The sequence below is a fragment of the Haliotis rufescens genome, unplaced genomic scaffold (assembly GCF_023055435.1).
Source record: "Haliotis rufescens isolate VD_foot unplaced genomic scaffold, xgHalRufe1.0.p SCAF_4, whole genome shotgun sequence".
Taxonomy (NCBI): Eukaryota; Metazoa; Mollusca; class Gastropoda; order Lepetellida; family Haliotidae; genus Haliotis; species Haliotis rufescens.
The window spans coordinates 24,920,159-24,939,629 of NW_025964112.1; the positions used below are offsets into that span (position 1 = coordinate 24,920,159).

General features: G+C 46.3%; 1 protein-coding gene across 1 annotated transcript; it reads left to right on the forward strand.

Moving 5' to 3' along the window:
• The first annotated feature begins 5,138 nt into the window (after window positions 1–5,138).
• On the forward strand, window positions 5,139–8,566 carry LOC124121621 (extensin-3-like). The gene is made up of 2 exons (XM_046484653.2): window positions 5,139–5,159; window positions 6,569–8,566. The coding sequence occupies exons 1-2, from the start codon at window positions 5,139–5,141 to the stop codon at window positions 8,564–8,566; spliced, it is 2,019 nt and encodes a 672-aa protein (XP_046340609.2).
• Window positions 8,567–19,471: the final 10,905 nt, after the last annotated feature.

Below are 19,471 nucleotides of genomic sequence, written 5' to 3' on the forward strand. Positions count from 1 at the left end.
TTTTCATCTTGATCATATGTTACTAACACTGTATTCAGCCATATATGATAACGACAACAGAAAAGCCCAGATACCTCCTGAGGGGTACAAGAACGGGTCCAGTGTCTGAAGTGATTATGATTGTTAATTAACCCTGACATTATCCTCTGTACAAAATGAATGATTCTATCCTCCATTAACTCTTTAAACAACGAGCTCTTATAATTTCCCAACGTGTCATTAAACTCAACAGTGCACGAGCCTTTTTTACACCAATATCAATGACAATCTCTTTTGACAACACAAAAACCCATTCCCGACACGTGCCGTGGTCTATGTGGTCAGGGTATTGGTCAAGTCTAAGACAATGTCCAGCTAGCTGACCCGTGCTTGACCAACAACTACAAAAAAATCAAATTACCTTTGAACCATTTGGAGGAGATGTGAAAACATAAACATTGAGCTTTAATTATTTCGTTCGGGTGGCTTTCAATATCTTCCGCTTGTTTGAAGTTACGGACTCCATCTGCTTATTCCCTGGCCCTTCCACCCATTGTTTCCCCCGTGTACAATCAACCAAACAGCTAGTTTCTTTAAACTTTTGACCCACAATTCTTGTAAAATTTTGAAATAAACTTTTCGTGTCTGTCAGCTGTTCAAATATTGGCGGTGGTGTCATTTTCCAGTGGACAGGTCCTTTTCCTGTCTATAATGGATCCTTCGATTGTCAGCCTTGGACATGACATGACATGGTTTCAGGAGCGGTTATTTTCACACCGAAGGCTGCCAAATGGAGACGAGATATAAGACGAGAGAACTGTTTGTATCATCTCAATATGTGATTAGGTGTGCACACAGCATGGGTGTGGGGTATATTATGTGATGAACCAGAGAGTACCAGTTGTGAAGATATATTTCATATACATTTGTTTATGCAGGTACTGGATTATTTCTAACCTTGCTGCTAATGTGAAATCAACATGATTGTTTGAACAATTTGCCCGGCTCTAGTCCTAAGAAGAGTAAGGCACAAGACAATATATTTGGTTTGAGTGCTTGAATAATATGATTCAGCCGATATCTGCACTAATCGATGGTTGCATGTGAAGGGTAGTAGAACACGCGGCACAACTGTGGTGCAGGAACTGGAGCTGGTTCTAGAGGTGGGTCAACTACACTTTCATTCTTTATCTGAAGAACTTTATTAGACAAACACACGCACCAGACACAGTTTCCATAATATACTTTGAAAGAGTTAAGGATGTGTATGGTTTAAAACTAATTGCGATATATCTTCACCTTGAACATAATTTTCGCACATAACGCAGTTTCAGGATGACATATGGCTAAATTAGTTAGTACAAGTTGGAATAGTAAATCTAAAAGAAAATATCCAAGTTGATCTTGTCGTAATTCATAAAAAAAAGTATATGAGCATATTATCTAAAGTTACTCTCAACACGAAATTTATTGGGTAGACAGGTAGTGAATGTTCTGACCAAAAACTGATATGATATCCCTTATCAGCCACATTAATCTGCACTTGCCCTTAGTGACACCATGTTGACAGATGCATCCTGGGATTGTTTGTTTGCACAACCCACACAAGGTGTAATGTAAACAATCATATAAACGAGACTCCATCCACTTTACAGTCACGTTAACGTGATTGGTCCGAGGGATAGCCGATGTCCAGGGTTACCCGGCGATGGAGAAATCTGCAGGACGGATCGGGTCAGCTGACCACTCTAGGGTCAATCCTTGTTCATATGACACATGCCATAATAATAAAAATGAGTGGTAAAATATACGATATTTTTGTTTGTTCTAAAAGTAGATGCATACGTCTCATCAGTAGCACTCTCAAGTGTACAAGTTTGTAATATTTATCAAAAAGTGTCATTGTTGAAGGTACATAATCTCTTTCCTTTTGAAACCTATGACAGACAGTGGTCAGTGGAAATGGTAAACAATGGACCAGGGATTAGAAAAACACGCACTCATTTGAAAACAGTATGTTGTTATATTCCGACTAAAGTCGTGGATGCGTATATTCACTTGACATAACTTCATCCAAATAAGGTTTATACGGTTGTGAAACTGCATAACTACCACCAGATGATATATAATGGATTATATCAGACAGAGAACATATTCCGATATATGCTCCCTGGATGATATAATGATACAATGACAACGATTGTCATTGATAAAAATGGATCCTAGCAAAGTTGCGGATTTTCTTATTAGCCAATCAATCATCAGTGTTTTTTAATAAGTACTATATACTATCTATAAAAATGTTTTCATATTGTTTACACGAGAATACACAACAGTTACTGGTATTCTAGTTAGTATTCGCAGTGGCAATGCGTATGTGACCACACTACAGACAGTAGCCAAGTCTATACATTCCAGCAGTCCAAGGTCAAGGTGACCCAAAGAAGACTTCGGCAGAGCACTGGCATGGTCAGTGATATGGTTGGAACAGACTCGGGCAGAGGTCACTGATATTGATTGCTTACAGCTTATCACCTAGCCGGTGTTTATTTCAAGATATCCCATCTTATGAGGTCAAGATGACCTAGCTCTTTGTTGTACGCGGTGGTGAAAGTGTGTGAAGCCATAGATAACGAATGTTGACACTGTTTATTACCATCCCAGATAAACATCGGCGCCTTTGTTGTCGTCACTCATTGCGTCAGTAGACACCAGCTGTTTTCCCGCCACATGACAGGGTTATATGTACTACTTGCCAATAAATGTTGTTAATTTCAAAGTCTGTCAGGTAGTTTTATGTACGTATTACGTCGGCTAATAATACATTGCATTGTGGTTATTTAGCGTGACAATGTGGATACACTGAGTATAATGAGTATAATTTAGTTATGCGCCGCAGTCATAGATATGCACTTTCAGGAGCTATGCTATCGAGTCTGGGCCAAACAAACCAGTGGTTGAAAGCAACGATCGACACCACCAAGAAACGATGACACACAATCTGCAATGTCACACCTACTAACCACCCGATCCATAAACGTCTGCTCTACGACAAGCATGGGGCACTGGCCCGGAATACCCATGGTCAGATTGAATAGGCCAGCCCCATCTCTATGATCGTTTGACGCAGAGTAATTGTGTCTTTGTATGTCCAGTAGTCAGTGGGTACCCGACGGTTTGTCAAATGGTCTCTCGTTGTGCGTTACCAGCCTCTGTCAAAGTCACAATACATTTACAGTCTCGTCGTTACATATTGAACCGTTACCATCCTCTTCCTACGGGCGGATCCGGTGTCATCTTGACGGGACAGATGTAGACGCTCCAGTAGCCGTAAATCTATGTTAGTCTCGCTGTCACGTCTGTCTTCTTGGCCTGACCACCGTGAAACTACGATGTCCTGTGATACAAGGCCAGCAGTGAGTGGTGCCTGGCCTATCTGCATACGTTCTGTACACTACAGCTAATTACTTCCGTAGGTTTCCTTGTCCTTGTTTCCTGATGAACCAACGAACGTCACGCACATTAACGTCACGTGAAATCACACTCAGTCCTCAATGTTACTGATGATAGTTAGTACAGACAATGAGTATTGTTTTACGCCGCTTTTAGCAATATTCAAGCAACATCACGGCGGGGGACACCAGTCATTGGCCTCACACATTGTACTCATATGGGGAATCGAACCCGGTTTCTCGGCATGACGAGCGAACGCTTTAACCACGAGGCTACCCCACTGCACGGATAGTCAGTACAGAAACATACAGATATCATGTTAAAACGTTACAAACATGTCAGATGCCATGAACAAATATCTGTGACCACACGGTCTTCAGGACGCACAGAACATGATCTGTGCACATGAGTATCCACCGACAACATGCTATGACTTATCATCACACAGCAAGTGTTGTTATTATCACCATATTTTGTATATAGTTTACGACAACAGACAGTATCAAATTAGTGAGTAGGAAACTGTGCCATAATTGGCTTCCTAATCCACTGCCCGAGACACAATGGAAGGTGACATATGTGTGGAGTTACGTGTGTCCTCATCTGCACTGACGTATGACCAGAGACGATGAATGTTGTGGGGGCCATCAGCAGACTCCTCCTCATTAGATGTCTGATACCCCTGCCAGCCTCGACCCCGATCCCCGTCATTGACAGCTTGTAGTGGTATGACTCCGGGTCATGGGGAGCTTACAGTTGGAGCATGGATTAAGGTAATACATTGATGCTGGTGGCAAGCGTCTTCATCATGTTAATATTTCAACCTGACCCTGACCTTGATGAATACAAATCTCTTTAGGTTGCCATAGTCAGATTGGGTTACAAGTGATCAATGGAGAATAAACACGCACCTTACTTATTCACACCTTATTATTACACCCGTCGCTATTTCGGGCTGCAACAGGTCATAGTGTATTGGTTGATATGCGACTAGACTCATTTAAACAAACATGGAAAGCAAGCTAAAATTAATGAATTAAAGACATGATCTCGAGTCTCCAGTATACTGATTGGATTGTCACGGCCTCCGATGGCAACCGAATCAAAACAACTTCCCATACTGTCTACACTGTTAACTTTATATACTTATTTTATCAACAATGTCACTGCGTATGTAATTTGGATGTAGGTATGATCGTATGTAATTTGGATGTAGGTATGATCGTATGTAATTTGGATGTAGGTATGATCGTATGTAATTTGGATGTAGGTATGATCGTATGTAATTTGGATGTAGGTATGATCGTATGTAATTTGGATGTAGGTATGATCGTATGTAATTTGGATGTAGGTATGATCGTATGTAATTTGGATGTAGGTATGATCGTATGTAATTTAAAAGCTGTCTTTACATGTACATGGAAACATCAAATCATGTCTGGCACGATAACGCTTTTGATTAAAGCAAATCCATCTGCTTTTATCCCGGCTTTGTTGTTAGCACAACAAAGGACCATGAACTTGGACTTTATCAACGTTAATGGCTATTCACATGAGACACAACACAAATATATTAGCGAGTCCTGTCAAACGTGCCTCTACTGATAGTGTTAGTTGGCGGGACACTGTGGCGTGGCACGGAGAGGTGAGGAGTCTTATCCACGGGTACACAAAACTTACATAATGACGCTGGTGGCAGGTGGGGGATGGTGGTTATCGGGGAGAAGGTGAGATAGGGCACGTGGACGCTATACAGGTGACATAATGGACAGGCAAGTGGACATTCGTCACCACTCGCCCCTTTCCGTAACCTGCATTCGGCTTGTCCCGGAATAACACGAGTTGGTGACGAATGGCACGTGTAATGAGACGGGGTTAAGGATCCGGCGGTGGGGTATAGGGAGAGAGTGTGGGGGGCGTGGGGGGTAGAGGTTGGGTAAACGGGAAAGTCAGAAGGAATGGGTGCATTGTCAGAAAGAAATGGGAACATTAGTGGTTTGTAGTGTAACCATAGAGTTTTAGATAATTTTGTCATTAAACAATATATCACGTGACTAACCGAGGGTCCGGGTTGTCCTGTGGGTACCCGAGTCCTACTCAGGACCCACCCGACCCAAGTACCCGAGTTACCCGTCCCAGCCCTACATCTGTTCCATCTTTTCTAGGGTATGCCGGATAAACGAAATCTAACTGCATTCCTTTTTAAATCCCTTCAAAGGACCCTTACAAACTACCCGCACACCCCACAGCGTTTCTATCTGATGAACAGACACTGCGAGTCATGGAACTATATTGCCATATTTTCTTAAAAGAAACAGGTACTCATTCCGTATATTAACGTTGCAAAATATGTCATCCTTCATTTTCCTTTTATGCTATTTCCCCATTATACCAACCGAAGTCCATCATGTCTGCATACTTCGGGTGCCTCATACATAAGCATGGTGACAGGCAACACACTTATGATTGTTCTATGTTAAAGCACACAGGATTCAGACAAGTCTTCAAACATACTGCGTGCAGCAGGGTATACCGTGGACTTCGTTCAAAGAACCATGACCCTTGACCTTGACCTCTGCACCTTCATATGATTCTGATTACCTTCCCGACTGAAGTATGTTTATTCCTTGGCCGTACAAATAAACCTAACTTAACATTAGTGTAAACATGTCTGGCGCATTTTTACGACCCAAGCTACAGCTCTGAATTCTCTTACCAGCATCACGTTATATTCTCTACACAACACGATTTATACGAGTTCTTCTTACAAAGGGTAGGGTATAACCAATACAGTCCTGGAAGTCCTGGAAGGAGGAGAGAGTACCCCAACATAAGCTGTTTTCTGTCATGCGACGGCTCTTGCGGTTTGAATTGTTTCTATACGGAGTTTAGTTAACAGTTTTGTGGGATGCAACAAATCTAATTACTATCAAAGCTGATTTAAGTCAGCTTGTATTCACCTACTTCAATGGAACAATATAGTATTATTTGGACGAGACAGACGCTCATGGGAGACCGGTGTTAGTCCACAATGTTAGTGTATCTCGTCTCCCAACTGTCTCAGTCCACCACGTTCAGCACATCTTGTATATAACTTCATTTCAATCCAGCGTGTTCAGCTCATTCTGTTTCCCAGCTTGATCTCAGTCCACGGTGTTCAGCTCATTCTGTTTCCCAGCTTGATCTCAGTCCACCGTGTTCAGCTCATTCTGTTTCCCAGCTTGATCTCAGTCCACCGTGTTCAGCTCACTCTTCTTCCCAGCTTGATCTTAGTCCACCGTGTTCAGCTCATTCTCTCTTCCAGCTTGATCTCAGTCCACCGTGTCCAGCTCATTCTGTTTCCCAGCTTGATCTCAGTCCACCGTGTTCAGCTCATTCTTCTTCCCAGCTTGATCTTAGTCCACCGTGTTCAGCTCATTCTGTCGCTCATCTTGATCTCAGTCCACCGTATTCAGCTCATTCTCTCTTCCAGCTTGATCTCAGTCCACCGTGTCCAGCTGATTCTGTCTCCCAGCTTGATCTCAGTCCACCGTGTCCAGCTCATTATGTCCTCCAGCTTGATCTCAGTCCACCGTGTCCAGCTGATTCTGTCTCCCAGCTTGATCTCAGTCCACCGTGTCCAGCTGATTCTGTTTCCCAGCTTGATCTCAGTCCACCGTGTCCAGCTCATTCTGTCTCCCAGCTTGATCTCAGTCCACCGTGTTCAGCTCATTCTCTCTTCCAGCTTGATCTCAGTCCACCGTGTCCAGCTCATTCTGTTTCCCAGCTTGATCTCAGTCCACCGTGTTCAGCTCATTCTTCTTCCCAGCTTGATCTCAGTCCACCGTGTCCAGCTGATTCTGTCGCTCATCTTGATCTCAGTCCACCGTATTCAGCTCATTCTCTCTTCCAGCTTGATCTCAGTCCACCGTGTCCAGCTGATTCTGTCTCCCAGCTTGATCTCAGTCCACCGTGTCCAGCTCATTATGTCCTCCAGCTTGATCTCAGTCCACCGTGTCCAGCTGATTCTGTCTCCCAGCTTGATCTCAGTCCACCGTGTCCAGCTCATTCTGTTTTCCAGCTTGATCTCAGTCCACCGTGTCCAGCTCATTCTGTCTCCCAGCTTGACCTCAGTCCACCGTGTTCAGCTCATTCTCTCTTCCAGCTTGATCTCAGTCCACCGTGTCCAGCTCATTCTTCTTCCCAGCTTGATCTAAGTCCACCGTGTTCAGCTCATTCTGTCGCTCATCTTGATCTCAGTCCACCGTGTTCAGCTCACTCTTCTTCCCAGCTTGATCTCAGTCCACCGTGTCCAGCTCATTCTGTCTCCCAGCTTGATCTCAGTCCACCGTGTCCAGCTCATTCTGTCTCCCAGCTTGATCTCAGTCCACCGTGTCCAGCTCATTCTGTCCTCCAGCTTGATCTCAGTCCACCGTGTCCAGCTGATTCTGTCTCCCAGCTTGATCTCAGTCCACCGTGTCCAGCTCATTCTGTCCTCCAGCTTGATCTCAGTCCACCGTGTCCAGCTGATTCTGTCTCCCAGCTTGATCTCAGTCCTACGTGTCCAGCTGATTCTGTCTCCCAGCTTGATCTCAGTCCACCGTGTCCAGCTGATTCTGTCTCCCAGCTTGATCTCAGTCCACCGTGTCCAGCTCATTCTGTCTCCCAGCTTGATCTCAGTCCACCGTGTTCAGCTCATTCTGTCTCCCAGCTTGATCTCAGTCCACCGTGTCCAGCTGATTCTGTCTCCCAGCTTGATCTCAGTCCACCGTGTCCAGCTGATTCTGTCTCCCAGCTTGATCTCAGTCCACCGTGTCCAGCTGATTCTGTCTCCCAGCTTGATCTCAATCCACCGTGTTCAGCTCATTCTGTCTCCAAGCTTGATCTCAGTCCACCGTGTCCAGGTGATTCTGTCTCCCAGCTTGATCTCAGTCCACCGTGTCCAGCTGATTCTGTCTCCCAGCTTGATCTCAGTCCACCGTGTCCAGCTGATTCTGTCTCCCAGCTTGATCTCAGTCCACCGTGTCCAGCTGATTCTGTCTCCCAGCTTGATCTAGGTCCACCATATTCAGCTCGTTCCGGTGTAGTGAGGGTAGGTGAAACCAACGAGTATCGGTATCGAGAGGTGGTGTTAAACCCAGCTGTACCGGTGTAGCGAGGTGGGGTGTAACCCAGGAGTACTGATGTTTTTAGGTGAGGTGAAACCCAGGAGTACAGGTGTAGCGAGTCGGGGTGAAACCCAGGAGTACTGATGTTTTTAGGTGCGGTGAAACCCAGGAGTACAGGTGTAGCGAGTCGGGGTGAAACCCAGGAGTACAGGTGTGGCGAGGTGAAGTGAAACCCAGGAGTACAGGTGTAGCGAAATGAGGTGAAACCCAGGAGTACAGGTGTAGTGAGGTGAGGTGAAACCCAGGAGTACAGGTGTAGTGAGATGGGGTGTAACAAAGGAGTATTGGTGTAGTAAGGTGGGGTGAAACCCAGGAGTACTGATGTACTGAGGTGGGGTTTAAACCCAAGAGTACCGGTGTAGTGAGGTTGGGTGAAACCCAGTTGTACCAGTTTAGCAAGGTGGGGCGTAACCCAGGAGTACTTGTGTAGTGAAGTGGGATGAAACCCAGGAGTACTGATGTACTGAGGTGGGCTGAAACCAAGTTGTACCAGTTAAGCAAGGTGGGGTGTAACCCAGGAGTACCGGTGTAGTAAGGTGGGGTGAAACCCAGTTGTACCTGTGTAGTGAGGTGGGGTGAAACCCAGGTGTATCCGTGTAGTGAGGTGGGGTGTAACCCAGGAGTACTGGTGTAGTGAGGTGGGGTGAAACCAAGGTGTATCCGTGAGGTGAGGTGGGGTGTAACCCAGGAGTACTGATGTTTTGAGGTGGGGTGTAACCCAGGTGTACAGGTGTAGTGAGGTGAGGTGAAACCCAGGACTACTGGTGTAGTAAGGTGGGGTGAAACCCAGGAGTACCGGTCTAGTGAGGGTAGGTGAAACCCACGAGTATCGGTATCGAGAGGTGGGCTGAAACCCACGAGTATCGGTGTAGTGAGGTGGGCTGAAACCCAGGAGTATCAGTGTAGCGAGAGGGCGTGAAACCCACGAGTATCAGTGTAGTGAGGTGGGGTGAAACCCACGAGTATCAGTGTAGTGAGGTGGGGTCAAACCCAGAAGTACAGGTGTTTTCAGGTGGGGTGTTACCCAGGAGTACTGATGTTTTGAGGTGGGGTGAAACCCAGGAGTACTGGTGAATTGAGGTGAGGTGAAACCCACGAGTATCGGTATCGAGAGGTGGGGTGAAACCCACGAGTACTGATGTTTTGAGGTGGGGTGTAACCCACGAGTATCGGTATCGAGAGGTGGGGTGAAACCTAGGAGTATCAGTGTAGCGAGATGGGGTGAAACCCAGGAGTATCAGTGTAGTGAGGTGGGGTAAAACCCAGGAGTATCAGTGTAGCGAGGTGGGGTAAAACCCAGGAGTATCAGTGTAGTGAGGTGGGCTGAAACCCAGGAGTATCAGTGTAGTGAGGTGGGGTAAAACCCAGGAGTATCAGTGTAGTGAGGTGGGCTGAAACCCAAGACAACTCTGAAACCCAGGAATACCGGTGTAGTGAGGATAGGTGAAACCCACGAGTATCAGTGTAGTGAGGTGGGGGGTAACCCAGGAGTGCCAGTGTAGCGAGATGGCGTGAAACCCAAGAGTATCGGTGTAGTGAGGTGAGGTGAAACCCTTGAGTATCGGTATCGAGAGATTGGGTGAAACCCACGAGTACTGATGTTTTGAGGTGGGGTGAAACCCAGGAGTACTGATGTTTTAAGGTGGGATGTAACCCACGAGTATCAGTGTAGTGAGGTTGGCTGAAACCCAGGAGTATCAGTGTAGCGAGGTGGGGTGAAACCCATGAGTATCAGTGTAGTGAGGTCGGCTGAAACCCATGAGTATCAGTGTAGCGAGGTGGGGTGAAACTCACGAGTATCAGTGTAGCGAGGTGGGGTGAAACCCAGGAGTATCAGTGTAGTGAGGTTGGGTGTAACCCAGGAGTACAGGTGTAGTGAGGTGAGGTGAAACCCAGGAATACTGGTGTAGTAAGATGGGGTGGAACCCAGGACTACTGATGTACTGAGGTGGGGTGAAACCCAGGAATACCGGTGTAGTGAGGGTAGGTGAAACCCACGAGTGTCGGCATTGAGAGGCGGGGTGAAACCCAGTTGTACCAGTTTAGCAAGGTGGGGCGTAACCCAGGAGTACCGATGTAGTGAGGTGGGGTGAAACCCAGGAGTACTGATGTACTGAGGTGGGTGAAACCCAGTTGTACCAGTTTAGCAAGGTGGGGTGTAACCCAGGAGTACAGGTGTAGTGAGGTGGGGTGAAACCCAGGAGTACCGGTGTAGTGAGGTGGGGTGAAACCCAGTTGTACCTGTGTAGTGAGGTGGGGTGAAACACATGTGTATCAGTGTAGTGAGGTGGGGTGTAACCCAGGAGTACTGGTGTAGTGAGGTGGGGGGAAACCCAGGAGTACCGGTGTAGCGAGATGGGGTGAAACCCAAGAGTATCGGTGTAGTGAGGTGAGGTGAAACCCATGAGTATCGGTATCGAGAGGTGGGGTGAAACCCACGAGTATCCGTGTAGTGAGGTGGAGTGAAACCCAGGAGTATCAGTGTAGTGAGGTGGGGTAAAACCCAGGAGTATCAGTGTAGCGAGGTGGGGTGAAACCCACGAGTACTGATGTTTTAAGGTCGGGTGTAACCCACGAGTACCGGTGTAGCGAGATGGGGTGAAACCCACGAGTATCGGTGTAGTGAGGTTAGGTGAAACCCACGATTCTCCGTATCGAGAGGTTGGGTGAAACCCAGGAGTATCGGTGTAACGAGGTGGGGTGAAACCCACGAGTATCAGTGTGGAGAGGATCAACCAATGATTACATTATGGAATTCGGAATGGCGATCGGCGGGTTCTGGTATGCCTAAGGGGCGGATCTTTGTTCAGGTTAATTTTGAGATCAAACAACTAGGCAACCCGTGTCCTCGGCCAAAATAACTTTCGTTATTGTACACGTCATGGCAATATCTAAATTTTAAGGATTGATTCAAAGGTATAAACATTTGCTCATGATTTCTTTCATTCATAGAGATTTTTAGGGAGGGATGAAACATATATACCAGAATGTAATGTCCGTCGATGTAAGCTACAGGCGTCACTGGCTATAAACTAGTCATAGAGAACGTCGGTCAATGTCTGGTCCTCCTCTGGTTGGGTCACGCCAAGGTCAAGTCGACCTACACACCGCTCCAGTAAACAAATATTTCCCGTACTTGAGCCTTTGATATTTATCCTAATGTCAGAGGTTGGTGTAGTCCAGAGTCCAGTTCGTGGCAAATGGTCGCTCAAAAAAAGGTCCAGATGTGCATATCTCGCCACTCCTTGAGGCGTATTTAGTCATAGATACTTTGTAGCGTTAACAATATTAAAAGCCTATTTCAGGTGATTGTGCCCTTGAACGGATTTGTTTACCTGTGTAAGGTCAGCTATTCGTAAAACATATTTCCAGACAATGAGGACACACATGAAGTAGACACGGCTGATAACCGAGTAATAATAGTAATATAGTGGGATCAGCCATTGAAATACTCTGAAATAATAGAAGGAGAATGGGAGACACTTCATGCTCTGTAAGCTTCCGCGAGGGTGGGCATTTCCACAGACAATACTGCCGGCACTGGATGTGGGGATCGGCGTGCGTTGGATGATGTAAGGGAGGTGAGGGGTCAATGAGAATGGGGAATGAACACGTGCGGACTAAATTCGCTTCCCAGGTGATGCCCTTTGCACGTACATACAGAGATGGGGAAGTGCTTGAGGTGGACTTATATTTTTAAATCTCAGTGACTTTGTTAATGGGGCATGCATTGAAACATTTATGTTATAAATGCTTCACATTGGCAACTGTTGGCAGATATGGATGCAGTGGCAGGATTTCGGGACGTGTATGGAGGCAGGGCAGGGTGTGAGGGCAAATATGGGTGCAGGTGTGGGGCAAGTTGAGGGGCAGAGAAGGTATGGTGTGGGGCAGGGAAGTGTGAGGTGACAGGGTGTAAGCGCAGGTTTGTTTGAAGGGTGTGGTAAGAGGGTGTAGGGCAGGGTGGGATGTTGAGGTAAGGCGTTGGGCCAGGTATGGCTGAAGGGTGTGGGACAGCGAGGTGTGTGATGCCAGGCTGTGGGGCAGGGTGTGGGGCAGATATGGGTGAAGGGTGTGGGAAAGGGGTGTATGTGGAGGAAGGGTGTGGAACACGTATGGGTGAAGGTTGTGGGATAGGGGTGTATGGAGGTATTGGTGGATACAGGGAAGGATGTAGGGCTGGGTAGGGTGTGGATACAGGGAAGGATGTAGGGCTGGGTAGGGTGTGGATACAGGGAAGGATGTAGGGCTGGGTAGGGTGTGGATACAGGGAAGGATGTAGGGCTGGGTAGGGTGTGGATACAGGGAAGGATGTAGGGCTGGGTAGGGTGTGGATACAGGGAAGGATGTAGGGCAGGGTAGGGTGTGGATACAGGGAAGGATGTAGGGCTGGGTAGGGTGTGGATACAGGGAAGGATGTAGGGCTGGGTAGGGTGTGAATACAGGGAATGATGTAGGGCTGGGTAGGGTGTGGATACAGGGAAGGATGTAGGGCTGGGTAGGGTGTGGATACAGGGAAGGATGTAGGGCTGGGTAGGGTGTGGATACAGGAAAGGATGTAGGGCTGGGTAGGGTGTGGATACAGGAAAGGATGTAGGGCTGGGTAGGGTGTGGATACAGGGAAGGATGTAGGGCTGGGTAGGGTGTGGATACAGGGAAGGATGTAGGGCTGGGTAGGGTGTGGATACAGGGAAGGATGTAGGGCTGGGTAGGGTGTGGATACAGGGAAGGATGTAGGGCAGGGTAGGGTGTGGATACAGGGAAGGATGTAGGGCTGGGTAGGATGTGGATACAGGGAAGGGTGTAGGACAGGGTAGGGTGTGGATACAGGGAAGGACGTAGGGCTGGGTAGGATGTGGATACAGGGAAGGGTGTAGGGCAGGGTAGGGTGTGGATACAGGAAAGGATGTAGGGCTGGGTAGGGTGTGGATACAGGAAAGGATGTAGGGCTGGGTAGGGTGTGGATACAGGGAAGGATGTAGGGCAGGGTAGGGTGTGGATACAGGGAAGGATGTAGGGCTGGGTAGGATGTGGATACAGGGAAGGGTGTAGGACAGGGTAGGGTGTGGATACAGGGAAGGACGTAGGGCTGGGTAGGATGTGGATACAGGGAAGGGTGTAGGGCAGGGTAGGCTCTGGATACAGGAAAAGGTGTAGGACAGGGTAGGGTTTGGTAGGGAAATAGGGAGCGGCTTCAGGCATGTACTTGACCTCCGCGGTGGCCGTCTGTCTACCCGCAAGAGGTGATGAGCAGATGCACCAACTCCCAGAAGGAATAAACAAACAACGCTGGGCAGAAACACAAACACACTGTGACAGCTTTACAATACATGTCAAAAAGATCATTTTGTTGAACCCGTGTCGATCAGCTGATGTCAGCGGGGATGCGATAAGAGACAAAATAACTGCTGAAAGGAAGCACTGGAAACACGCTCGGTGTAAACAGGTGGCTGTATTGGGGCGATATTGGGTATATGCTATCCTGAACACAGGGTGGGTGCCGGGTGTCAATAGCCATGAAATGAGGGTGGGATGGTGGTCGGGGTTGTGTGAGGGAAGGGGTAGAAATAGAATGTTCAGATGGCATTGATTGTGAATATTTAAGTTAATTACGTGGGTACGTATTCGTATACCCGTCTTGTAGCACTCCCTTCACTTTGGGGAATAGTGGAGGCGCTATGAGTTAAACCAGTTTTACACTCGTCACAGCGACATGCCACGTGCCCAAATGCGTACAAATGAGTGTCGTTGAAAGTAATGTCAGTGTTAATGTCATTCATCAACTATGCTGATAAACAAAAGCGTAGGCCGTTTGCCTAACCATACATGCAAGGCTCTTATGATATACATAGGACTCTTATTGCAAACAATGAAAGTTAAAGTGAAATGTTATTCCGAAGGAAATAACGTGTTTATAAACAAAATAAGCTTGGACAACAAGAACCAAACAAATCTGAAAACTAGCAAATCAACTTACATTTTTATTTCAGAAGGAAGATGTTTATCTTGATTCTGAAGAGCTAACAAACAATATTTACGACACTCAAACAAAAATATGTTCTCCGAAACCTCTACATAATTCATTAAGATATGGAAATATGCATATACGTGACATACATATACGTGACATACATATACGTGACATTCTTAATAAACCAATAACCACAAATGACATTCTTACATAAAACAATTCAAAAACAATTGAAATCAAATTCATAACAGCAATAGTATCTTTTGCACTGACGAATTGGTTGAACTGTTCAATGATGTCTTAAATCGTGGTATCTTACCACACTGCAGGCAGCCTCTGGTTATCACCCAATTACAATCATAAGAAAGTTTTAAGACTGAGCCTAACAACTAAAGGGGTATTGCACTAAGCAGCTGCTGGAATAAACTGTTTCGCAAGGTTATTAATGAAATGATAATTAATCACATGGAACAGAAATCAATTACAAGGCAATTGTCAGTCTTGAATTAGAGGGGGCTACCTCCATTAGATAATATATTTGTTCTTAAAACATTAAACATTTTGCAAATGTCTCTATATTTTGGGTGCGTTGAATAGGTCATTGCGTTCATCTGCGCACAACGCTTCGACCCATTGAACGCACCCAAAATATGGAGACAAATGACAGTCGATATTCAGAGAAAAGGTGCGCCCCTCATGGTTTACTCTCCCTTCAGTGTCTCATTGTACGATGAACAACTCCCACTAGTAGTTTATTTCATAAATAAAGTTTGAATCCCAGTACATTGTCAAAGAATCTCTTCTAGGTATTAATGCAACTAAAGGCATACAGGACATCTCAATCACTGTAAAAATAAGAAAATGTGAAGACGATTTTTCTGAACTAAGATTAAGTAACCATAAATAAAATATAGAACTCGGAAGACATACAAACACCCACCCCATTAAACCATGGCGATACATGTTCAGCCATTGATTATTAAATACACTACATATTTCACGGTAACAAACACAGCCAAGAAAGAAAGATGCCCTTTGCAAAATTATCCACACAAAATGTATAGGACCAAAAAGGTGAAAATATATTACTTCACTACATCGTCTTAATTAATTACATCAACATCAATTGCACATGATTTCATGTCAGCAATTTCAAGCAATAAATACTCATTGGCCATAATCAACGTATGACAGTTTATGTACTTGGCTCCATGCAGGTAAGTTCGACGGCTCTATGCAGTTAAGTTCGACGGCTCCATGCAGGTAAGTTCGACGGCTCTATGGAGGTAAGTTCGACGGCTCTATGCAGGTCAGTTACACGGCTCCATGCAGGTCAGTTACACGGCTCCATGCAGGTAAGTTCGACGGCTCTATGCAGTTAAGTTCGACGGCTCCATGCAGGTAAGTTCGACGGCTCTATGGAGGTAAGTTCGACGGCTCTATGGAGGTAAGTTCGACGGCTCTATGCAGGTCAGTTACACGGCTCCATGCAGGTCAGTTACACGGCTCCATGCAGGTAAGTTCGACGGCTCTATGCAGTTAAGTTCGACGGCTCCATGCAGGTAAGTTCGACGGCTCTATGCAGTTAAGTTCGACGGCTCTATGGAGGTAAGTTCGACGGCTCTATGGAGGTAAGTTCGACGGCTCTATGCAGGTCAGTTACACGGCTTCATACAGGTCAGTTACACGGCTCAATGCAGGTAAGTTCGACGGCTCTATGCAGGTAAGTTCGACGGTTCTATGCAGGTCAGTTACACGGCTCTATGCAGGTAAGTTCGACGGCTCTATGGACGTAAGTTCGACGGCTCCATGCAGGTCAGTTACACGGCTCCATGCAGGTAAGTTCGACGGCTCTATGCAGGTAAGTTCGACGGCTCTATGGAGGTAAGTTCGACGGCTCTATGCAGGTCAGTTACACGGCTCCATGCAGGTACGTTCGACGGCTCTATGGAGGTAAGTTCGACGGCTCTATGCAGGTCAGTTACACGGCTTCATACAGGTCAGTTACACGGCTCCATGCAGGTAAGTTCGACGGCTCTATGCAGGTCAGATACACGGCTCCATGCAGGTCAGTTACACGGCTTCATACAGGTCAGTTACACGGCTACATGCAGGTAAGTTCGACGGCTCTATGCAGGTAAGTTCGACGGCTCTATGCAGGTCAGTTACACGGCTCTATGCAGGTAAGTTCGACGGCTCTATGGACGTAAGTTCGACGGCTCCATGCAGGTCAGTTACACGGTTCCATGCAGGTAAGTTACACGGCTTCATACAGGTCAGTTACACGGCTGTATGCAGGTAAGTTCGACGGCTCTATGCAGGTCAGTTACACGGCTCTATGCAGGTAAGTTCGACGGCTCTATGGACGTAAGTTCGACGGCTCCATGCAGGTCAGTTACACGGCTCCATGCAGGTAAGTTACACGGCTTCATACAGGTCAGTTACACGGCTCCATGCAGGTAAGTTCGACGGCTCCATGCAGGTCAGTTACACGGCTCCATGCAGGTAAGTTCGACGGCTCTAAGCAGGTAAGTTCGACGGCTCTATGCAGGTCAGTTACACGGCTCTATGCAGGTAAGTTCGACGGCTCTATGCAGGTCAGTTACACGGCTCTTTGCAGTTAAGTTCGACGGCTCTATGCAGGTCAGATACACGGCTCCATGCAGGTCAGTTACACGGCTTCATACAGGTCAGTTACACGACTACATGCAGGTAAGTTCGACGGCTCTATGCAGGTAAGTTCGACGGCTCTATGGACGTAAGTTCGACGGCTCCATGTAGGTCAGTTACACGGCTCCATGCAGGTAAGTTCGACGGCTCTATGCAGGTAAGTTCGACGGCTCTATGCAGGTCAGTTACACGGCTCTATGCAGGTAAGTTCGACGGCTCTATGCAGGTCAGTTACACGGCTCTATGCAGTTAAGTTCGACGGCTCTATGCAGGTAAGTTCGATGGCTCTATGCAGGTAAGTTCGACGGCTCTATGGACGTAAGTTCGACGGCTCCATGCAGGTCAGTTACACGGTTCCATGCAGGTAAGTTCGACGGCTCTATGCAGCTCATTTACACGGCTCCATGCAGGCTATATTAATCACTGGATTGTCTGGCCCACACCCGATTATTTACAGACCACCGTCATATAGCAATATAGAATATTACTGAGTGCGACGTTAAACAGCAAACAAACAAACAACCGTTACACGGCTCAACGCAGGTCAGTTACACGGCTCCATGCTGGTCAGTTACACGGCTCCGTGCAGGTCAGTGAGATCAGTATGGATTGCAGGAAATCACTAGCACACATTGAGGTCAGCATGGATTGCAGTGTACCATATCTACAGGATATTGTTAGCACACATTGAGGCCAGTATGGATTGCAGTGTACCATATCTACAAGATATTGTTAGCACACACTGAGGTCAGTGTGGATTGCAGTGTACCCATGTCTACAGGATATTGTTAGCACACATTGAGGTCAGTATGGATTGCTGTGTACCATATCTACAGGGTATTGTTAGCACTCAGTGAGGTCTGCATGGATCTACAGGATATTGTTAGCACACACTGAGGTCTGCATGGATTGCATAGTACCCATGTCTACAGGATATCGTTAGCACACATTGAGGTCTGCATGGATTGTAGTGTTCCATATCTACAGGATATTGTTAGCCCACATTGAGGTCTGCATGGATTGCATAGTACCCATGTCTACAGGATATCGTTAGCACACATTGAGGTCTGCATGGATTGTAGTGTACCCATGTCTGCAGGATATCGTTAGCACACATTGAGCTCTGCATGGATTGTAGTGTTCCATATCTACAGGATATTGTTAGCCCACATTGAGGTCTGCATGGATTGTAGTGTTCCATATCTACAGGATATTGTTAGCACACATTGAGGTCAGAATGGATTGTAGTGTTCCATATCTACAGGATATTGTTAGCACACATTGAGGTCTGCATGGATTGTAGTGTTCCATATCCACAGGATATCGTTAGCACACTTTGAGGTCAGAATGGATTGCAGGATGTCCTTAGCACACATTGAGGTCAGTATGGGTCGCAGTGTACCATATCTAATATCTACAGGGTATTGTTAGCACACATTAAGATCAGTATGGATTGCAGTGTACCATACCTACAGGATATCGTTAGCACACATTGAGGTCAATGTGGATTGCAGGATATCCTTAAATTAGCACACATTGAGGTCATTATGGATTGCAGTGTACCATATCTACAGGGTATTGTTAGCACACAATGAGGTCAGTATGGATCACAGGATGTCGTTAGCACACATTGAGGTCAGTATTGATTGCAGGATGACGTTAGCATACATTGAGGTCAGTATGGATTGCAGTGTGCCATATCTAATATCTACAGGGTATTGTTAGCACACATTGAGGTCAATATGGATGGCAGTATTCCATATCTACAGGATATCGTTAGCACACATTGAGGTCAGTATGGATTGCTGTGTACCATATCTACAGGATATTGTTAGCACACATTGAGGTCTGCATGGATCTACAGGATATTGTTAGCACACATTGAGTCAGTATGGATGGCAGGATGTCGTTAGCACACATTGAGGTCAGTATGGATGGCAGTTTACCATATCTAATATCTATAGGGTATTGTTAGCACACATTGAGGTCAGTACCGATTGTAGTGTACCATATCTACAGGATATCGTTAGCACACATTGAGGTCAGTATGAATTGTAGTGTACCATATCTACAGGGTATCCTTAGCACACATTGAGGTCAGTATGGATTGTAGTGTACCATATCTACAGGATATCGTTAGTACACATTGAGGTCAGTATGGATTGTAGTGTACCATATCTACAGGATATCGTTAGCACACATTGAGGTCAGTATGGATGGCAGTATTCCATATCTACAGGATATCGTTAGC